The sequence below is a fragment of the Poromitra crassiceps genome, assembly GCF_964638095.1.
Source record: "Poromitra crassiceps genome assembly, chromosome: 4".
NCBI lineage: Eukaryota > Metazoa > Chordata > Actinopteri > Beryciformes > Melamphaidae > Poromitra > Poromitra crassiceps.
The window spans coordinates 68,288,639-68,310,151 of NC_139626.1; the positions used below are offsets into that span (position 1 = coordinate 68,288,639).

The 21,513-nt window shown below is 46.6% G+C and overlaps 1 protein-coding gene across 1 annotated transcript in view; it reads right to left on the minus strand.

Annotated features, from left to right (window-relative positions):
* Positions 1-21,513, minus strand: part of sos1 (son of sevenless homolog 1) — a 123,365-nt gene that overhangs the window by 37,303 nt on the left and 64,549 nt on the right. The window contains exons 10-13 of the mRNA XM_083634610.1: positions 12,280-12,592; positions 11,319-11,489; positions 10,710-10,887; positions 538-619 (exon numbers count right to left, since the gene is read on the minus strand). Of these exons, the coding sequence (XP_083490736.1) occupies positions 538-619; positions 10,710-10,887; positions 11,319-11,489; positions 12,280-12,592 (744 nt within the window). The remainder of the gene's footprint in view (positions 1-537; positions 620-10,709; positions 10,888-11,318; positions 11,490-12,279; positions 12,593-21,513) is intronic.

A 21,513-nucleotide genomic window follows, 5' to 3' on the forward strand; every position in this document is an offset into this window, starting at 1 on the left:
CACTTGACAAGCTGAACTGCTGGGAACGCCATCAGCCGGCTGGAGTCGAGATGAGACTGGCCGGTTTACACCGCTGCAACTTTTCCCTGCAACGGTTTCGTCTGGTTGGCGAATCATTGGTGTAAACTGGGCGTAAGAGCGGCTCGAAGCGCGCGCACACGCACACACACACACACACACACACACACAGTGCCAGAGAGAGGAGAGAGGGGGTGGATGAGAAGGGTCGGACCTGCACACCTGCACTGCTTACTTCACCTGGGTTTGATTTATTTACTTTTGTGTTTGAAAGTCGGTCACCATCCACTTCAATTGTTTGTTTGGTGTTTGCTTTGCTGTGAAACTAGATAATGACTAATACGAATCATTTTCATTTTTGGGTGAAATGTGCCTTTAAGGGCTATAGAAAATATGCATTTTTCTAAATGTCTATGGAGAAAATGAATGGGGAACTTACTTCTGGGGCAATGACGTCAGAAAAAAGTCACGTGCCTGTTGATTTTTTATTAGAAAAAAGGTCTGCAGGCCTGGACTCACCTCTCCATCAGCAGGTCCAGCAGCTCCTGAGGCTTACAGAAAGACCTGTAGGTGGTCAGAAAGGTCCGCACGAAGTTTGGATCTGAGAGAGAGACAGGAAGAGAGACACAGAGAGAGAGAGAGAGAGAGAGAGAGAGAGAGAGAGGGAGAGAGACACACAGAGAGACACACAGAGAGGGAGAGAGACAGACAGAGAGAGAGGGAGAGAGACACAGAGAGAGAGAGAGGGAGAGAGACAGACAGAGAGACAGAGAGAGAGAGAGAGAGGGAGAGAGACAGACAGAGAGACACAGAGAGAGAGAGAGAGGGGGAGAGAGAGAGAGAGAGGGAGAGAGACAGAGAGACACAGAGAGAGAGAGACAGACAGAGAGACACAGAGAGAGAGAGAGAGGGAGAGAGACAGAGAGAGAGATTGTGATTCGCTTGCACCACATGAAAGCATCTTTGGTCAGTTAACCCTTTAGGCAGCGTTCACACCCAACGTGCTTATTAGAGCTGCCAGCGTCTTTCTGCAATTCATTCTCTATGTAAGGACGCTCCTCTTTCAAGGAACGCACCTGCCGTTTTAAGTAGAGATGCACCGATTGCCATTTTCTTGGCCGATTCCGATTTCCGATTTTTGAATAGTCTGACTTGCCGATACCGATTTTTGCCGATTCTCTTTCTAAGAACAACAATTGACAGCTTACACAAACGTTTTTGTAACTTTGTTTGAAAATTAAGATTCATAGAAAAATTCTTATCATTTGCATGAAGTAGGACCATCTCACTCAAACACATCTGAAAATAAAAGTGTTCCAGGTTACTGGACAGAGCTTTTTTGTGCAAATACAATGAATACAAAAATTAAATTAAATCCAATAGCCTACATCCCACAGCTATCATGCATTTACTTTTCCAAAAGAAAACAGGTGCAACAGAACATCAAAATGATCCATGGACAAGGAGTTTATAGCCTGGCTCCAGACCAGTCCTCTTGAGTAGAGGGGAAATGAGTTTATGAGTTACAGTAACGATCTTCAGTCTGAATATCAGGCGGAGTTTACACACAGTCCGAAATTTCGTATGCGTTTTTTTTTAATCTGCCATCCGAAAAAAGATTGTCACGCACAGAAATCCTTGCACACTTGTGAGTCCGATGCATTTTTATTATTATGTCCGTCGTTCTATTTGCAATACGAAACAAATAGTCTCTCCTGTATCCACGTTACAACATGACTGACAGGCTGAGGCAGCAGCGCTGATGTGGAATGGAGAAGGCAGGTCACGGGAATGGTTATACTGGACACAATGCTCACGTTCACCTCGCCAAGCCGGCTGTGTGCGGTGGCCGGGTGCAGCAGCACTGCTTCCCAGGGAGAGAGAGCAGAGAGAGAGGGGCCAGTGAGGTGAAGCGAGCCGCTCAGACTGGACTCCAGCCGAGCGGGACTCGGCCGCACCTCTGTCTCCACGGCTTATTTTCGACTTGCATGTGTGACAAACTGTGAGCTTTGTCTACTTCACTGACAGTGAAAAAATTCCACAACGAGGAAGGTATGCTGGCATGTGTGGTGTGGTGGCTGGGTGCCTGTCACGGTGCTTTGGGGTGCGCGCACGTCACGTGAAAATCGGCCATTTCCGGTTACGTGCCGATCGGTGCATCCCTAGTTTTAAGCTGAAAAAAGCTGAACATTTGGAGGAAAAGCTCGCTGCTCCTCTTTTCACTCCTCCCACCTCTTCTCCTCCCAGAGGGATTTTCAACCTCCGCTGCTGCCAGAATTGGCAATAATCTGGCTTTCATGTTGACAGTGAACAACATCAAACAGATGAAACCAGCTGGCTACCGTCCGTGTGGTCGTTGTGTCGTGATCTGTGCTGCACGCGACTGCAGGGAGAAACAAAACAAAGCACACAAAAAAACACTAGGTGTGATGCCAGCTCTCGCTGGCATCACACCTAAAGCCTGCCCATTGTTTCCCCTACCATTCTACAGCAGGGGCGTAGGCAGAAATTCAATTATGGGTGGGCCTGGATAAAATTGGTGGTGCAATTGCATGACGAAATTTTGCGCGCTAGGCGCGCAAAATTCCTAGATGTCATGAAGTTGTCATGCATTAGACTCTGGAGATGATGTGCCCTGCATTTTTAAGCTACAAAACCATTGGCTAGCAAGGCAGCAGCAAGTTTGCCTCTAGAAAACAACCAATTAAAAAAAAAAAAAAAAAAAAAAAAAAAATTGGGGTGGGCCAGGGCAAGAAGTGGGTGGGCCTGTGCCTACCCAGGCCCACCCGTAGAAACGCCCCTGTTCTACAGGCCTGGTGGGCCCGCCAGGCCAACGACGCCCTCGCCAGGCCAGAAAAAAAATTACAAAACCTACAAGTCTACATTTAGTAAACTGCTTTGCATCATAATAAACTACATGAGGTCTACTAGAAGTGTGTCGACATTTCAGAGGGGAACCACTAGAGGGAGGCACCGACCCACAGTACTTTTTTTTTTTCTCATATTTAAAAATTTTATCCACCTTAATTTTGGCGGCCATTTTTGCCTGATCTGCCTGATGGGTGCTTCTTCCGGTGTGATCCTCCCAGCCTTGTTGCTGACAGCTTGACACCCGTCTGGGCGAACGGAGCAAATCACTAATCAGGTCCAGCTTGGCAAAAATCTCGTCAATAAATATCCCTTTAAGAGCGCAGTGCATCATGTGTAATCGCCTGGTGTGGCTAATATTAGCCGCTAGTTAGTTATGTTACATGGCAGTAAAACACCACTGAATGACCAAATTGATATAACTTTTGACCATTTCGAGTAACGCTGTTTCCATACGGATCACCAGCGTTAGTTTGTTGTTTATAACGTGGCTATATTCATAACGTTTTCTATCTCGGATGCGTTATTTCGAATCGCACATAGGTTACGCCAAGCGCAACCTATTTGGGTTTTAGGACAAAACAGACTCGAGCCACTAACGTCATCTTAAGAGCACAATATTCCTGGAATGCAAGTTTAACTAAACAGTTACATGTCCTCTGCATTCTACATAAAATTAAGATATTATGGGTTGTTTTATTTTGTATGTTACATACTTATTGACCAAGTTATGTTCAATTCAGCCAGGGTACAAGAGAGTGAGTGTAGGTGGCCATCTAAGTAGAATACATTAGGAAATGGCAAGCTGCAACAATAAGTCACATTAAACCGGACCTTGTACGCACAATTATTTTTTACAGTGGGGCATTCAAAAATAAGGTGGATAGAACACAAACAAGACAAAACAGACAAACAGGCTCAGACACAGGGGAAAGAAAGGAAAAACAAAACAATATAATCAACATTACAAAGTGGTGCCGCCAGCCACCTAAGGTGCTTATGTTCTTGTAAACGATATACCTGGGATCTCACTCAAGGGGTCTATGGGAAACCAGCTGGGTGAGTCACCCGTCACCCCTAGCCTCGTTGAGGTAGACCAAAAACGGGTCCCAGATAGTTATACATTTTCTAAGTGAGTTGGTTCTCAGGAACCGAAGTCTCTCCATGCGTATAACAGAGGTCATGTCCGTCAACCACAATTGCCATCGCATCTTCCATCCCTATTCTTCCCTAAATGACTCAAAACGAGTAATGTATTATCAAAACAATCAATTCATTCAGTCAATTAATTTATTGTCGAATTGATCACTCGTTGCAGCTCTAGTTCTCGAGTTTGGGTTGCTCCCCCTGCAGGTGAAGCAGCGGTCTGTCAAATTAGACCATGTTGTTAGAAGCTGCTCTGAGATCAGCCGGGCCCTCTCAGACAGCCAGAGAGACAGGCTGCTGAGATGCTGACACAGCGGATCGACACACACACACGCACACGCACACACATACACACACGCACATGCACACGCACACACACACACACACACACACACACACACACACACGCACACAGTGAGCTGGCAATCTGTGGGAAACCCACTATCGCTGGCCAGCCTCCTCTCCCTTCCGTGAGTCGTCTGGCTGCACAGGCAACTGGGATAAGCCCTCCCCTGCTCTACAGCTGCTCCCCTTTGGAGCAACTGTTTCAGTCGCTGGCGGATGTCCGCTCCCGGCTTATTACAAACTCCGTCATTGGCTCCGACCACGTCAATCAGAGCAGCTTCCGCTCCCTCCTCCCTGTGTGTCACTGTAAATAGTGCCCTGCCGCCTCAGTGAAAACAACAACACTAACTAGCTAGCAAGCAAACGGCAGAAACCTACACGCTAGCTCGTTGCTACACGCTGAAAACGACAAGTTGGATTGTTGGAAACTATTTTCCAAGGTCACTGCCGCTAAGCGCCGCCCATCGCAATCCCATCGCAACCCCACAATGGAGACCACGCCACCAGACTCATCTCACGGTAGGGAGGGGAGGCTGGCCAGCGAGACTAGTGGTCTTCTCTCTGAGGAGAAAGACTGATCCAGGAACAGTCTGCCTCAGTCTGGATCCAGGAACAATAATCCAGGCATGCACGCACGCGTGCGTGTGCCGCGCACACACACACACACACACACACACACGCTTAAAATAATCTGCCCACGCACTGACTACCCCCCCCCCCCACACACACACACAGTTCTTTCTTAAACATCAAATTCAAGGACTTTACAGGCAAAGTTCCCTCAAATTCTTGCACTTGCACAAAATATATACATTCAAGCACTTTCAATGATTCCATGTCTATTTTCAAAAACTTTCAAGGTCTTGATTTTCTTTCTCAAATTCACAAACTTCCAAGGATTTCAAGGACCCGTGGGAACCCTGACACACTGTGGAGTGGATGGCGGCCATCTTTACACACCGTGAAACAAAGAGCTGTGATTGGCCGTTAACATGTCTCGTTCTAACTGGACACCATGTCCCCACAACACAGGTAGACGAGAACTGTGTGTGTGTGTGTGTATGTGTGTGTGTGTGTGTGTGTGTGTGTGTGTGTCGTGCCCCCGCTGTGCTCTGCTGCACAGGGCAGGGGGGTCTAGACAGGAAGCACCTTTTTCCCCTTCCAAAGTGCCTGAACACATACACATGTACGCATGCGCTCGCACACTCGCGCGCGCGCACGCACACACGCACGCACGCACGCACGCACGCACACAAACACACACACACACACACACACACACACACACACACACACACACACACACACACACACACACACACACACACTTCCCCCAGGAGGACATTAGCCAGCCAATCAGCAGCAGGTGTGAGCCGATGCAGCTGTGCATCGGCTGTGCCCTTGTTTCCTATGGGGAGAACGATGCCTCCCAACCAGGCTTGGCAAGTAACTGATTACATGTAATCAGGTTACTCTAATCAGGATACAAAAAAGTTAACTGCAATCCCTTACATTTACAGAAAAGTAAAGATTTCAGTTACATTTAGTAAAAAAAAAATAGGATTACTAGCAGGATTACAATTTAAAATACATTTATTGTATATTCTATTCATTGTATGTCTAATTATCCAAGTGGCTGTGCACTGTAAATATTGAGTCTTCTTATTGTCTACTTTGATGGAGAAAAACACACTTCGAAAAATAGACTCTTAAAAAGGACCAGTGCACACACAAAATAAATGGCTCTAAACCAGATAATATCACACAGATGGGAATATTATGATTGTTATTGTTTTGTTATTCATGAGAAACAGGCGACACCAGATAGATTAGCTGTAACCAACACATCAAGTCTGACATGAGGATTAGAGAGCTGTGTTCCTCCTGGGGAGCACGCCCCCAGACTCCAGTAGTCAAACGCAGGACATTTGTTCAAAAGTACTCTGAAAGTTACGGAAAGTAATCAGTTACTTTTATATTGTGATACTTGGATTACGTTAATGATTTAACTTTTTAACAGGTAACTAGTAATTGTATTGGATTACATTTTCAAAGTAGCCTTCCCAACCCTGCTCCCAGCTATGCGGCAGCCCTCCCTTGGCGTCGCGCACCGCTCGAATTTGGCACCGTGCGCTGAGGTCAAAGTTCAAATTGTGTAAACTCTGAGCTACTTAGCGCTGACCTTTCTCCACTCATCATGTGAAGGCAGCTTTAAGTCATCTAGTTTCAGATGATCACAGAAACGTCACTCTGGCTGCAGCCATTAATTTTGAGTTGTATCACTACTGCATGAAATCTGGAGATTAACAGGAGAGAATAGGGATGCACGATATGGATTTTTTTCAACCGATACGATAACCGATAAATATCTGCTTCTCCTGGCCGATAACCGATACGATATTCCGATCAATGACTGCTTAATCTGCAGATGAAACACAATGACAAAAGATATAGTAATTTAGACTCTTATTGTCATGTTACTGATCTGTTGGAAATTTTGCATTGGTTCCAGTTCTCAGTGAATGGTAGCCTGGGCAGGTACTATAAACCATCTGTGTCGTTCCACTTTTTACTGAAAAATGCTGCCACCAGATTAAAGAAAAGACACTATGTGATGTTGACTGATGCTTTTTATGTAATGTGCGCGACTGGTCTCCAAAAAGATGGCTCTGTCCACCAGCTGCAGTGGGTAGCTCAACTCCAAAGTCCCTTTGGCTAGCGCGGTTAGCTAAACGTTAGCAGGTTTTTTTGGAGTTAAAGAATCCCTGCATGTTTCATTTCGGGTAAAGGGGTTTCCATTAGTTTCTATATGTTTACGCCAGCTCTCTGAGTATGAAGAGCTTTTGTGGGGCTGTTTGATCACAAGCGGTTTGTCTGCCAAGCGGAGGAGCCTGAAGTGTAAGCCGCGCTACGTGGGCGAACACTCGCTAACGACAACAGCTAACGTATAACAACAATTATAAAACGGCTCTCTCAAATCAAGCAATCTGATTGGTTCACAGCCATTGTATAAATCCAATAACCCACTCCAATAACCCATGGCCATGGGTTATTGGTTGCCATGGCAACTCTCTTACTAAAAGCCTTTGATTACCTCAAAAAAAACAAATGGCGGAGACAGCTGTCAGATCCTTGTGAATCGATCTTCGCTTATAACTTTACTAATACTTCGCAGAAAATTATGTTTTGTACAAGAATAGATGCGGGCTAATGTCTTCTTTGCAAAAAAAAGGCTGTTAACCCCTGCGGCCTCGTGGGATAACAACTGATCAGCGGGATATATTTGCCACAACACACTAGCTCTCATGCTATATTGCTTAAACATCCGCTGCATCATCGCCAGGTTTGGTTTAACGTAATGCCAGCTCAGACGTTTTCCCCTCCTCTTGGAACCCGTGCGGGACATGGATTGCGAATTGCAATAGCGTTATGATCATCGAAATCTGTGAAAAACAGCAACACACTGGCAGCAGCCATATTTGGCCAAGCAGCACTGCAGTCGCGGCTGTGATGTCACGAGCGTGCAACAACAATAGCTCCGCTTCAGAGGCAAAAACAAAGCCGGATTATCTTATATTATATACCATGTCTGTAAAGTGCTGCTGTGGTCCAACATGTCTGTAAAGTGCTGCTGTGGTCCAACATGTGTGTAAAGTGATGCTGTGGTCCAACATGTGTGTAAAGTGCTGCTGTGGTCCAACATGTCTGTAAAGTGCTGCTGTGGTCCAACATGTGTGTAAAGTGATGCTGTGGTCCAACATGTGTGTAAAGTGCTGCTGTGGTCCAACATGTCTGTAAAGTGCTGCTGCGGTCCAACATGTCTGTAAAGTGCTGCTGTGGTCCAACATGTGTGTAAAGTGATGCTGTGGTCCAACATGTGTGTAAAGTGCTGCTGTGGTCCAACATGTGTGTAAAGTGCTGCTGTGGTCCAACATGCCTGTAAAGTGCTGCTGTGGTCCAACATGTGTGTAAAGTGCTGCTGTGGTCCAACAAGTGTGTAAAGTGCTGCTGTGGTCCAACATGTGTGTAAAGTGCTGATGTGGTCCAACATGTGTGTAAAGTGCTGCTGTGGTCCAACATGTCTGTACAGTGATGCTGTGGTCCAACATGTGTGTAAAGTGCTGCTGTGCACCAACATGTCTGTAAAGTGATGCTGTGGTCCAACATGTCTGTAAAGTGCTGCTGTGGTCCAACATGTCTGTAAAGTGCTGCTGTGCACCAACATGTCTGTAAAGTGCTGCTGTGGTCCAACATGTCTGTAAAGTGCTGCTGCGGTCCAACATGTGTGTAAAGTGCTGCTGTGGTCCAACATGTGTGTAAAGTGCTGCTGTGGTCCAACATGTGTGTAAAGTGCTGCTGTGGTCCAACATGTGTGTAAAGTGCTGCTGTGGTCCAACATGTCTGTAAAGTGCTGCTGTGGTCCAACATGTGTGTAAAGTGCTGCTGTGGTCCAACATGTCTGTAAAGTGCTGCTGTGGTCCAACATGTGTGTAAAGTGCTGCTGTGCACCAGCATGCCTGTAAAGTGCTGCTGTGGTCCAACATGTGTGTAAAGTGCTGCTGTGCACCAACATGCCTGTAAAGTGCTGCTGTGGTCCAACATGTGTGTAAAGTGCTGCTGTGGTCCAACATGTGTGTAAAGTGATGCTGTGCACCAACATGTCTGTAAAGTCCTGCTGTGGTCCAACATGTCTGTAAAGTGATGCTGTGGTCCAACATGTGTGTAAAGTGCTGCTGTGGTCCAACATGTCTGTAAAGTGCTGCTGTGGTCCAACATGTGTGTAAAGTGCTGCTGTGCACCAACATGTCTGTAAAGTGCTGCTGTGGTCCAACATGTCTGTAAAGTGCTTCTGTGGTCCAACATGTGTGTAAAGTGCTGCTGTGGTCCAACATGTCTGTAAAGTGCTGCTGTGGTCCAACATGTCTGTAAAGTGCTGCTGTGGTCCAACATGTCTGTAAAGTGCTGCTGTGGTCCAACATGTCTGCAATGTCTGTAAAGTGATGCTGTGGTCCAACATGTCTGTAAAGTGCTGCTGTGGTCCAACAGTTTGGCTGAATCCATTTCATTATCACAGACAAAGCTCTCGGCAATCTGGCCCCCTCATACCTGACAGACCTTCTCCATCGCCACTCACCAACCTTCTGACCCCCATCACCAGGACCAAGCAGCGCCCCCTGGGGGACACAGCCTTTGCCATCGCTGCCCCGACCCTCTGGAATTCCCTCCCTTCAAACATCCCAAACTCAGACTCACTCTCTTCACTCAAAAAACAACTTCAAAGCCACCTACAACACCTGACTGCTAAAGCCTCCACAGAACTGAAACTCTCACCTCTGTCTGCTTCTTCATTATCCTCTTTCACTCTGTTACACTTGTATATTGCACATGTATTTGTATCTGTTAGGGCTGGCACGGATCACGGATAATCCGTGACCCATACGGGTCAGCCCTCACGGTTCGGAACGCGGTTCAGAACGCCCCCCCCCCCCTTCGTTTAATTTAACGTTTAACGTTAGTGTATGAGAACGCCTGCAGCGCAGCCAGACACAGACAGGCATCATCATGGCAAGCACAAGTGAGCTTCCTCATCCCTTGTCGCCGCTGTAAAGTCTCTCTGAAGGCTGTGGCTAGTGGCTACTAAAGACAAACTTATTTCAACACTGAAAAAGCATAGGAATGCGATCAGCGTGTTGCGGGCTGCACAAGATAACGAGAGCCACAACACACACACACGCGCGCGCACACTTTTGACGAACACATTATCACCGGACGGTGAAATGTTGCCTTTAGGACACAAAACAACAAAACAACACGTGGGGCCACTGAGTAGCTTAACGTAGCATCAACGTTATGTTTCCAGACTCACCCGGTCTGGTCTGTACCCGTGCCAAGTGACTGCAGGTTAGCAAGCAACAGCCAGAAAGTTAGGCATAGCGGTGCCACCTAAAACAGGAAGTTGGGTTGTTCTGCCTTCAGAGTAAAAGCATAAATTGTGTCACTTATGAGAAAAAAATATTTATTGAGCTGTGCAGGGCAACACATGGTTAGAGAAGTATAATAGTATTCAAAAATCAAATCGAAAATCTAATTTTGAGAGAAAAAATCTGATATACTGTATATTTTTTGCTGATCCGAAAAATCCGTGATCCGTGGCTCAAAATCCGTCACGCGATCCGATCCGTGGGTTTTCTGATCCGTGCCAGCCCTAGTATCTGTATTTTCACATTTTGTCTATTGTAAAGCATTTTTGAGTACTTAGAAAAACACTATATATGTCCTCTGAATTATTATTATTATTATTATTGTTGTTAATATTAAGCTCAGCCTCTCACCTGCATACATGTGGAAGGTCAGCCTCTCTATGAGCTTCAGCACGGTGCCAGCCTTGATGATGGGGATGCCAGACTTGGACTGGACGTTCTCCTCAAACACCACGTTCTCCTCAGAGTCGGGCTCAGCGAAGCGGTACACCTCGGGCCCGGGCAGCCTCATCGTCTCCTCCTTGTCCTCCTGCACAGGCCCATAGGATTTCCACAATGCATTTGAATAGGCAATGGAATTTGGCAATAAAAACTGGAATCAACTGAAAAACATGGACTATTGCAGAATGTTCCATAATTTGGATGGAATTGATCAAAGTAGGGATCAAAGTTCCGTGCTGGAGGAGAATCAACATCATAGCAAGCCGCTCCCACCCTGCCTCAGAGACTCAGAGACACATTCGTGCTACATACTTAAGTCGTTAAAATTAACGCAATAGTGCTTTGTGACAACAGTGTGCATCTGTGACGATGTAAGTTAAGATGGCTAAGGGTGCCCGCCCACTACAAGTGATCAATTCACATGGACTCGCCTTCGCCCGGTTAAGCCCTGCCCCACGCTGGGGGTGTCCAGGTAGTGTAGCGGTAGATCCCGCTTGATGTGGTGCTACAGTAGCCTACCTGCAGCATGGCAGAGTCCAGCATGCGCTCCAGCGTGCTGCGGTACTGCAGCTGGATGAGGGCAGCCATCCAGCCCGTCTTCTCCTCAGCTGACTTGGCTGAGAACACCACACTGTTGCCGTCCTTCAGGAGCAGCTCGAAGGCGTGCCGGTACTCCCCCTCTTTGTCGTCCTGCATTATGTTTCAGGGAATCGCTGTGATTATCAATCACAATCAAATATGCCTCAATAATAATAATAATAATAATAATAATAATAATAATAATAATAATAATAATAATAATAAGTCCTGGACTGTGTGTGTAATTCCTCAACAATTTTAAGTGTATGGGCTTTATCTGTTCATTGTGTATTTTAAACATCCGTCTTAAGTAAATTCATTAATTCATTCAATGTGATTGAGCCAGCATACCGGATTATTTTCTGCCATAGGCATTTTGTAAAAAGAGGGGGGAAAAGATGAATCGATAATTGATCGTTAATCTTCCCGATGATCGATTATGGACAATTTATTCAAATTCCCATCCCTAGTCGTCACAGGAGAGATTTAAATGTGACTTCAACTGATTTTACGGGTAAAAGACCGGCAATTACCGGATAACGGAAACACTGGGTCACAGCTACAAGCAGACCGGATCAAATGAAAGGTAAAGAAACATGTTCAATTTCTTCTCTCATTTCCCTGTTGTCAGAAACTTACTAGAACAATCTGAGCCTATCAGTCGCAAAAACAAGCACGTTTATTGGACGTACATTGACAAGTTTTTGTACGGCCCCTACATTGTAGCCGCTGGCCGGCTGACACGCTGTTGCTCAATACTGGATCATTACAAATAAATGAATAGTCACACACAAAAAGTTAGGAAAATAGGGTCCAGGTTGAAAAAATTGCTAAATTCTCCTTCAAAGGGCCAACGTACAGTACATCCTGGGGCTATGCTAAGGTTGGACAGCGCGCTGACCTTGTCGTTGATCTGGACCTTGCGCATGAAGAACTTCTCCTTGAGGCGGTACTCCGCGGTGGAGCCGGCGCCGGGCAGTCTGGCCGGGCCGTGGTTGGACTTGCAGCACACCATCAGGCCGTCGAACAGGAAGATGTGGCGCTCGTGCTTGGCGCCCAGGCGCGTCAGCGTGCCCTCCATGATGAACTCGTTGCAGCACTGGCCAATGTCCTTCCCCTCCCAGCCGTCGATGTTCTTCTGGATCTCGTTCATCTTCTTGATGGCCAGGTGCTTCCCCTTCATCTGATGGCTGTAGAAACGACAGGCCGACTCGCTGGGGGCACAGAAACAAGACCAATCAGATGAACAAGACGGAATATGACTAACATGCACACTAATATTCCACTATTATTCCGAATATGACAATATTCCGAATTTGATACGGGTCATATAAAGAAGCATATTTCGTTTGGTTAGGTCATTTCGTTTAATTAGGGCTTGCTGTACGTTCACATCAAGGCGAAAGGAATGCTTCACTTGCATGAGCTAGCTTCTTTTTTTCTTTATTTTGTCATTTTTAACTCGATGAGGCAAAACTCGTGTCAAACGTGTCGCGGAAATTCGCATCTCTCGCCTCATTCGCACCGCCCGGGGTGAAATCTCCTGTGCTCGCGTGTTTGCCTGGGCTCTGTACTGTATGTAACCTCGTCTCGCCAATATCTGAAAAGTGTCCCGGTGAGAACGCACAGGGATTCTGAATGTAACATTTTCTGATTGAGACGTGTGGAATATTTTGGGTTTTAGGAGCATTCTTTGGACATGTACACAACGCCTTCGGAATCTGCATCTTGCACCTCCTGATATCACCGTGTTGGTGTCTTCCCTGAATCAACATTTTTTCCTAGTACGGGAAAACCCCGGCCCGAAACCATTTGATTGGTCGCCGCAATTGCGTCTTCCTTAAAACGTGCAGCAAGGGGAAAAAATGTAGTTAAGATTAGGGTTAGGGTGTGAAGAAAGTGCAGCTCAGGGTGAGCTCGATCCTATGGCTTAATGGATAAGGTGCGCGCCGTCCAATCTGAGGACTGGGGTTCGATTCCCGGTGGAACCTCACACATTTTTATAAAACATTATGGTTAGACATTAGATTTAGGCAAGTACAACAATGTGGTTAGGGTTTGGGTCTGGTCGTCGTTAGATATGAAAACCCTATCCCTAATCTTAAACATCTTTTTTACTTGTCGCACATTTTCAGGAAGAAGCAATTGCGGCGACCAATCAAATGAGTTCGGGGCGGGGTTTTCCCGGCCCGTACTTGGAAAAAATGTTGGTCCAGGAACAACACTGCATCTCAATGGGGGGTTTTACCTCAGTTTGCGACACACGTTTGCCTGTTAACTCATTCACCGCCAAAGACGTCTTTGACGTGTTTTTGTTTTTATTAGTGCAGCGTGTAGTTCAAACACTTCCCCAGCCTGTGACATGGTATCAGGTCCCTGCCTCAAAGTCAAGCCGACAGCACGTTATCAAACACATACCGCAGCTGTTGTTTTGAAATGAGCAGGAGGAAAAACAGAGAAACGCACTTCCTTGTAGAGAGGAGAAACGCCATTGAAACGCCCCTTGGCGCGCTGCACTGCTCGCCTTGCTGCAGGGCGAACCTGGATTGAGTTGTTCGCAGTAGTCAAACCCGTGACGAACATGATCGATCCGGTTCCAGCGCCTGGTCCCAAAGCCAAGCCGGACCCGTTCCTGTGTCGCAGCATTCGTCCCAGCTCGAACGAGAGGAGGAAAACGATGCGAGGCAGAGGAGGCTAGACGCTGATCTCAGACCAGATGGGTGTTCCTCTCCTATGCTAATTTGCGGGGCGATCAATAGTGTTCCCTTGGAAGGAGGTGCGATGGACAGAACTCCCTCTCTCTCTGTGTGTGTGTGTGTGTGTGTGTGTGCGTGTGTGTGTGTGTGTGTGTGTGTGTGTGTGTGTGTGTGTGTCTGTGTCTGTGTGTCTGTCTGTCTGTCTGTCTGTCTGTCTGTCTGTCTGTCTGTGTGTCTGTCTGCACACTCACTCACACTGAGTAAACTGTATTGTTGAATGTAAAGCACTTCATGTATATATATATATATATATTTTTTTTTTGTCATTTGTGTCATAACGAATAATATTTACATGTCTGATGTCAATACAGTTCAAAATAAAAGAATTGAGAGCGAGTTCTGCCTGAGAATGTGTGCTGTACAAAAATGCCATTTTCTGCAATTTCTTTTCTCAGAGAGACCTTTTTGGTGAAAACAGGGTGTATATAAATGGCTATAAGTAGAGTACAGAACATGCTAAAAGCTCACTTTTTTTTTCCTGGTGAACCCAGAGACGTACATCTTCATTTTGAGGTATTGCAAATCACTCTGGTGCTAATAGATAATTTACTGTGGGTCTTGAAAGATGACCAACAATTATGAAAATCTTTGGCCTGTGCTAAATATTGGCAGTCCTAAACTGGCCATGAATGAGTTAATGGTCAGCTACACTGTGCGCGCTGTAAGCAAACCGACTATAACAAAGATGCAAAAAGACCACAAAATTGACACACCTACTTTGAAGCATTATGAAGGACGTGGATATCACGTGTTTACTCCTTTATGTTGCGGCCTGACGCAGCACCGACCTTTTCAAGAAGGTGGTTAACGAATGAAAGAGGGCAGCTTTCCTGGGGACGTTTTACGGGAATATTAGTGGAATATTCATTTTCGTTTGCCATGTAAACAGCTTAGTGTCTTTTTCAGAGCACAGGCCAGGATATTTTGTCCGTGTAAACATGGGTCAATGGGAGAGAGAGAGAGAGGAGAGGACACAGGAAGAGAAGTTAAGGTCCAAACGTTAAGCAAAACCTTCTGCAGAGGCGGCGAGTCTGTCCCTCACTACAGATTTAGTCTCGGAGCCGAGGCCGCTCGGCTGCTTACTGAGGATTTGTTTGGTGGGCTGAGCGTACTAAAGACGGCGGGGTTAGTGCTGCGACCTGGCCCTAATCTCAGCAGGAATTCACAGGAATTTCACTTTAAATGCTCAGTGTGTTTACATTCAAGGGATAGATAGCTCCACCCCCAACTGGAGCTCCACCCCCAACTGGAGCTCCGCAAGAATGAGTCCAAAAAGTAGAACTTCCGGCTCGTACGTGTAAAAGGCAATGTGATTTTTCTATGGGGATTTATCTGAAATGCATGAAATAAGGTGTGTGTGTGTGTGTGTTTAGATTATTTTTGGGGCATTTCTGCCTTTATTTAGATATTTGTTATATAGGACAGTAGACAGACAGGAAAGGTGGGGAGAGAGAGACAGGGGATGACATTCGGCAACCGACCTCGGGTCGGATTCGAACCCGTGTCGGCCGCGCGACGGACTGAGCCTCCGTCGTACGCGTGCTACCAGGTGAGCCACCAGGACGCAGAAACAAGGTCTGTGGTTAACAAAAGTGTATGAAACACAGAGGTTTGTGTTGAGCAAGATCATCCTCACAAACGAGGAGCACTTTTATGACTCTTGAAGAGTTTTCTGAAAATCGAGTTAAAAAAAACACACACTTCAAAAGTCATAAAAGTGGTTCTTGTTTGTGAACATTATCTTGCTCAACACAAACTTCAGTTTCATAAACTTTTAACCACAGACCTTATTTAATGCATTTAATCGAAATTCCCATAGAAAAATCACATTGCCTTTTCTCCCTATGAACCAGCAGCACAGGGTCTTCAATATGTCATCCCTGCTGTACTCTATGAAAACTCACTCCACAGGCAGAGGAAACTCAGCCTTCTCAATAACTACTTATGGTAATGGGGCCATTTCTACAGATCCACAAAAGCAGAAAAAGTCCATCAAGTCCAAGTGTTTTGCAGCTGTGTTTACACTGGCATGAAGGGGAGGAGATGATTTTCATTCTTTCAAAATCCACTCATTATCTAACCCATGCTGATGGAAGGATGGGTGAAGTAGTTTAGTCCACAACACATTTGCGTTTGAGTTTTCCAGGAAAACACCGTTGCAGAATTCTCCTAAAAGTAAATGCTGACGAACTTTCCACAAAAAAGAAAACACAAAAAACGTAAACAATCCAAGAGTCAAGAAGCGTCACTTGTTTAGGAGAATGCTGCTACGGCGTTTTGCTGTGAAAAAATGTCACCCGTCCTTTCATCGGCATGGGGGTGAGTCGATTTTTTTGGGGGTGGGTGAACTTCTCCTTGAAGCTGCACCAGCTGTTTGGAGAAATGTGATCTTGTCTGTTATGGACCAGTCAAAAGATTGAACTGAAGGCTGAGATGGAGCTGGAGGGGCTAACTGATGTTCTTCAGAGGCACTTCAGCTGACATGATGAGGAGATGAGGACTGAATTAGGGAGTGAACTACTCCTTGAGCTGATCATTGGGTTGTCCATTCGATTTTCTACATGTTTACCATCCAGTTAGAATCCAGCGAGTGGGACAGTCACAGGAGTGTTTTGGATTTCTATAAACCCAGAGAGGAACTGTACACTAGGAGAGGAAATGATGTCAGAGCAGGAAAACGCAGAACCTCGGCACGGATACAGACCAAGACGGAAAAAAACAAACTGAGGACAAAACAAGTTAAAAAAAAAATAGTGGAAACATCTGGTAACAGCAAGAACATTTACACCGAGTGTTCAAAATATGAGAACCTGCTGCTTGTCCCCACTCCACTTACTGACTTCACCTTTTAAATCCACCAGTCATGAAGAAGAGATGAAGGAGAGGACACGATTAAAGGGACAGTTCACTCCAACATCAAAAATACATATATTTCCTCTCACCTGTAGTGCTATTTATCCATCTAGAGATGGTTTTGGTCTGAGTTTCTGAGTTTTGGAGATATCAGCCCGTAGAGATGTCTGCCCGCTCTCCAATACAGTGGAACTGGATGGCACTCGGCTTGTGGTGTTCAAAAAATTAAAGATGTATCTGTTTACATATGGGATACCCTGAAAACAATTGTGTTTCTCACTGGTGAATTGAGCTATCCTATGATCACAAAGGTAAGGAGAGTTATGTTTATGTTTTTGTCTCTCCACTTTTCTTTCTGTATTGTTTTGTATTTCTTTCTTTACTAAGTTTTCTTCAACTAAGAAGTAAATAATAGAGCTACTGTATGTATGTATGAATGTTATGGAAGTTGTATTGTCTGTATTGTGTTTAAGATGAAAAAAATTGTTTAAAAGTATGGTATGAGGACCCCAGGAAGAATAGCTACTGCATATTTGCTGTATCTAATGGTGGATCCAAATAAACAAACAAACAAACAAAGCGCCCAAAAATACACTTCGAAAAACTCAACAACAATGTCTCTTTCCGGAAATCATGACCCGGTTACTCAAGATAATCCACAGACCTTGTTGTGAGCCGTTTCATGTGGGAACTATTTTCTTTCAACCGAACTACACCCACTAGCTGCTAGCTGCCAGTTCCATTGTATTGAAGAGAAGGCAGACATCTCTACGGCCGATATCTCCAAAACTCGGCAACTCACACCAAAACCATCTAGATTGATAAATAGCACTACAGCTCAGTGTTTCCCAGCCTTCCATGGTCACACATGTGTGAGCTTGTCGGTCAGCAGAGATTAGAGTGCTCATTCTCCTCTCTACAGATTTGCTGAAGTAGGTTAGACAATCAGAGCGCTGAGGAGGAGATGGTGAACAACAGCAGCTTACTCTGTCTTCTGGCATCAGGAGAGGAGGTCTTCACAGGAGGAGCCTCCTCTGAAGGACAAGGCACCAAACTCAAACATCTCCACCTCAACAGCACAAACTCCACTGTCCAGCTGGCTGAAGCTTCAGCACCTCCGAACTCTACACCTCTACACTGTGGACCAGAGATGGATTGAGACTTGGATTCGAGTCGCAATTAAAGGGACAAACCGACATTTTGGGAGATTCGCCTATTTGTCATATAGTATAACTATAATGTAGACTCTCCTCTGTGCGTGCATTAGAAAGTGCGTTTCACCCCTCACTGGTAGTTAGCTTAGCACTACAATGACAGTCGATGGTACCGCTACCTAGCCCGTTCAGTGGCCCAAAATATACATTCCAACAGCGGCACAGAAACACTCACATGTAGACATGTTGTGACTCGTGTACTCACCACGCCATGAAATAATAATCCAAAGTTACGGGAAACGGTCATTTTTGAAGTGAACCCATAGCCAGAACTAACAAAAAGGGTTCCCTCTCTAACCAAAGTTACTTCCTCGTTGGTCTGAGGCCCTAAGTTTGTTAGGAATATTGGTTGAGCCATTTCACCAAGTCGTAACAGTATCATATGATTGTATTTTAACAGGTTTGAATATCGACGATTTTAACTTGGCGACATAAACATTCTAAATTGCCCCTAGCTTACATGTACTTCCTGTTGCAGTGTTTGCTCATACAATAGCTGACAGGAAACCAGTGGGTTTTAAAATTAAGCAATAAGCCCCAAGAGGTCAATGTTTACAGTGATTTAACAACAGCTAAGAGGTGTTCACGGCTGGTCACTAGGCACTACAGGCAGAAAGCAGCACTGAGCTGGTCACTAGGCACTACAGGCAGAAAGCAGCACTGAGCTGGTCACTAGGCGCTACAGGCAGAAAGCAGCACTGAGCTGGTCACTAGGCGCTACAGGCAGAAAGCAGCACTGAGCTGGTCACTAGGCACTACAGGCAGAAAGCAGCACTGAGCTGGTCACTAGGCACTACAGGCAGAAAGCAGCACTGAGCTGGTCACTAGGCGCTACAGGCAGAAAGCAGCACTGAGCTGGTCACTAGGCACTACAGGCAGAAAGCAGCACTGAGCTGGTCACTAGGCGCTACAGGCAGAAAGCAGCACTGAGCTGGTCACTAGGCGCTACAGGCAGAAAGCAGCACTGAGCTGGTCACTAGGCACTACAGGCAGAAAGCAGCACTGAGCTGGTCACTAGGCACTACAGGCAGAAAGCAGCACTGAGCTGGTCACTAGGCGCTACAGGCAGAAAGCAGCACTGAGCTGGTCACTAGGCGCTACAGGCAGAAAGCAGCACTGAGCTGGTCGCTAGGCACTACAGGCAGAAAGCAGCACTGAGCTGGTCACTAGGCACTACAGGCAGAAAGCAGCACTGAGCTGGTCACTAGGCGCTACAGGCAGAAAGCAGCACTGAGCTGGTCGCTAGGCACTACAGACAGAAAGCAGCACTGAGCTGGTCACTAGGCGCTACAGGCAGAAAGCAGCACTGAGCTGGTCACTAGGCGCTACAGGCAGAAAGCAGCACTGAGCTGGTCGCTAGGCACTACAGGCAGAAAGCAGCACTGAGCTGGTCACTAGGCACTACAGGCAGAAAGCAGCACTGAGCTGGTCACTAGGCGCTACAGGCAGAAAGCAGCACTGAGCTGGTCGCTAGGCACTACAGACAGAAAGCAGCACTGAGCTGGTCACTAGGCACTACAGGCAGAAAGCAGCACTGAGCTGGTCGCTAGGCGCTACAGACAGAAAGCAGCACTGAGCTGGTCTCTAGGCACTACAGGCAGAAAGCAGCACTGAGCTGGTCACTAGGCGCTACAGGCAGAAAGCAGCACTGAGCTGGTCGCTAGGCGCTACAGACAGAAAGCAGCACTGAGCTGGTCTCTAGGCACTACAGGCAGAAAGCAGCACTGAGCTGGTCGCTAGGCGCTACAGACAGAAAGCAGCACTGAGCTGGTCTCTAGGCACTACAGGCAGAAAGCAGCACTGAGCTGGTCACTAGGCACTACAGGCAGAAAGCAGCACTGAGCTGGTCGCTAGGCGCTACAGGCAGAAAGCAGCACTGAGCTGGTCTCTAGGCACTACAGGCAGAAAGCAGCACTGAGCTGGTCACTAGGCACTACAGGCAGAAAGCAGCACTGAGCTGGTCGCTAGGCGCTACAGGCAGAAAGCAGCACTGAGCTGGTCTCTAGGCACTACAGGCAGAAAGCAGCACTGAGCTGGTCTCTAGGCACTACAGGCAGAAAGCAGCACTGAGCTGGTCACTAGGCGCTACAGGCAGAAAGCAGCACTGAGCTGGTCGCTAGGCACTACAGGCAGAAAGCAGCACTGAGCTGGTCTCTAGGCACTACAGGCAGAAAGCAGCACTGAGCTGGTCACTAGGCGCTACAGGCAGAAAGCAGCACTGAGCTGGTCTCTAGGCACTACAGGCAGAAAGCAGCACTGAGCTGGTCTCTAGGCACTACAGGCAGAAAGCAGCACTGAGCTGGTCACTAGGCGCTACAGGCAGAAAGCAGCACTGAGCTGGTCACTAGGCGCTACAGGCAGAAAGCAGCACTGAGCTGGTCTCTAGGCACTACAGGCAGAAAGCAGCACTGAGCTGGTCTCTAGGCACTACAGGCAGAAAGCAGCACTGAGCTGGTCGCTAGGCGCTACAGACAGAAAGCAGCACTGAGCTGGTCTCTAGGCACTACAGGCAGAAAGCAGCACTGAGCTGGTCGCTAGGCGCTACAGACAGAAAGCAGCACTGAGCTGGTCTCTAGGCACTACAGGCAGAAAGCAGCACTGAGCTGGTCGCTAGGCACTACAGGCAGAACGCAGCAGTAATCAGTTTAGCAGGTAAGTCCCTGCAGTACGCCGCCCGCCGTGACCCTGTCTGCTGAACTCAACGGCCAAATCATTCAAAGAGATGTTCCGATACACCCGCCTCTCAAGTCCTCTGTGAGTTTCCGCTCCGGTCATGCTTAGTGCTGCTTACACACCAGAATGAATCTTTAACACTTCACATAAACTCAAAGCAATCTGATGAAGACCATGTGTGCGTCAAAATGTTAAGTCTTTGCACCTTATCAAATCTTTTCCCACTCAAATTTCAAAACATACTTTGTGGCTTTGATAATGTCTCAGCTGTGTAATACTCCATTCAGTCTCTCCACAACAACCAGTATCTGTCGTGTGCTCCAGTATCCTCTTTGGGTTCAGTCGCTGAGAAGTGGCCCATTGAACTGTCCTGTTTGCAGGATACTGTCCTGCTCTGAGAGCACCGAGAGACTGATAGGAAGAAAGTGCATCAAGCTTGGCCCGGCAATTTGGAGATGACAGAGCGCAAGAGGCTCAAACTCAGAGATGCTGGTAGGCTACATTCGGTCACTTTTAAGGAACTCTTTATATAAATAAAATACAAGCACTTTCCAATACTTGGATTTTTTATTTTTCAATTCAAGCAACCCTGCTTCGCCATGAGAAACACCAAAGACCAAGCAGCCAAGACAAGAGGAG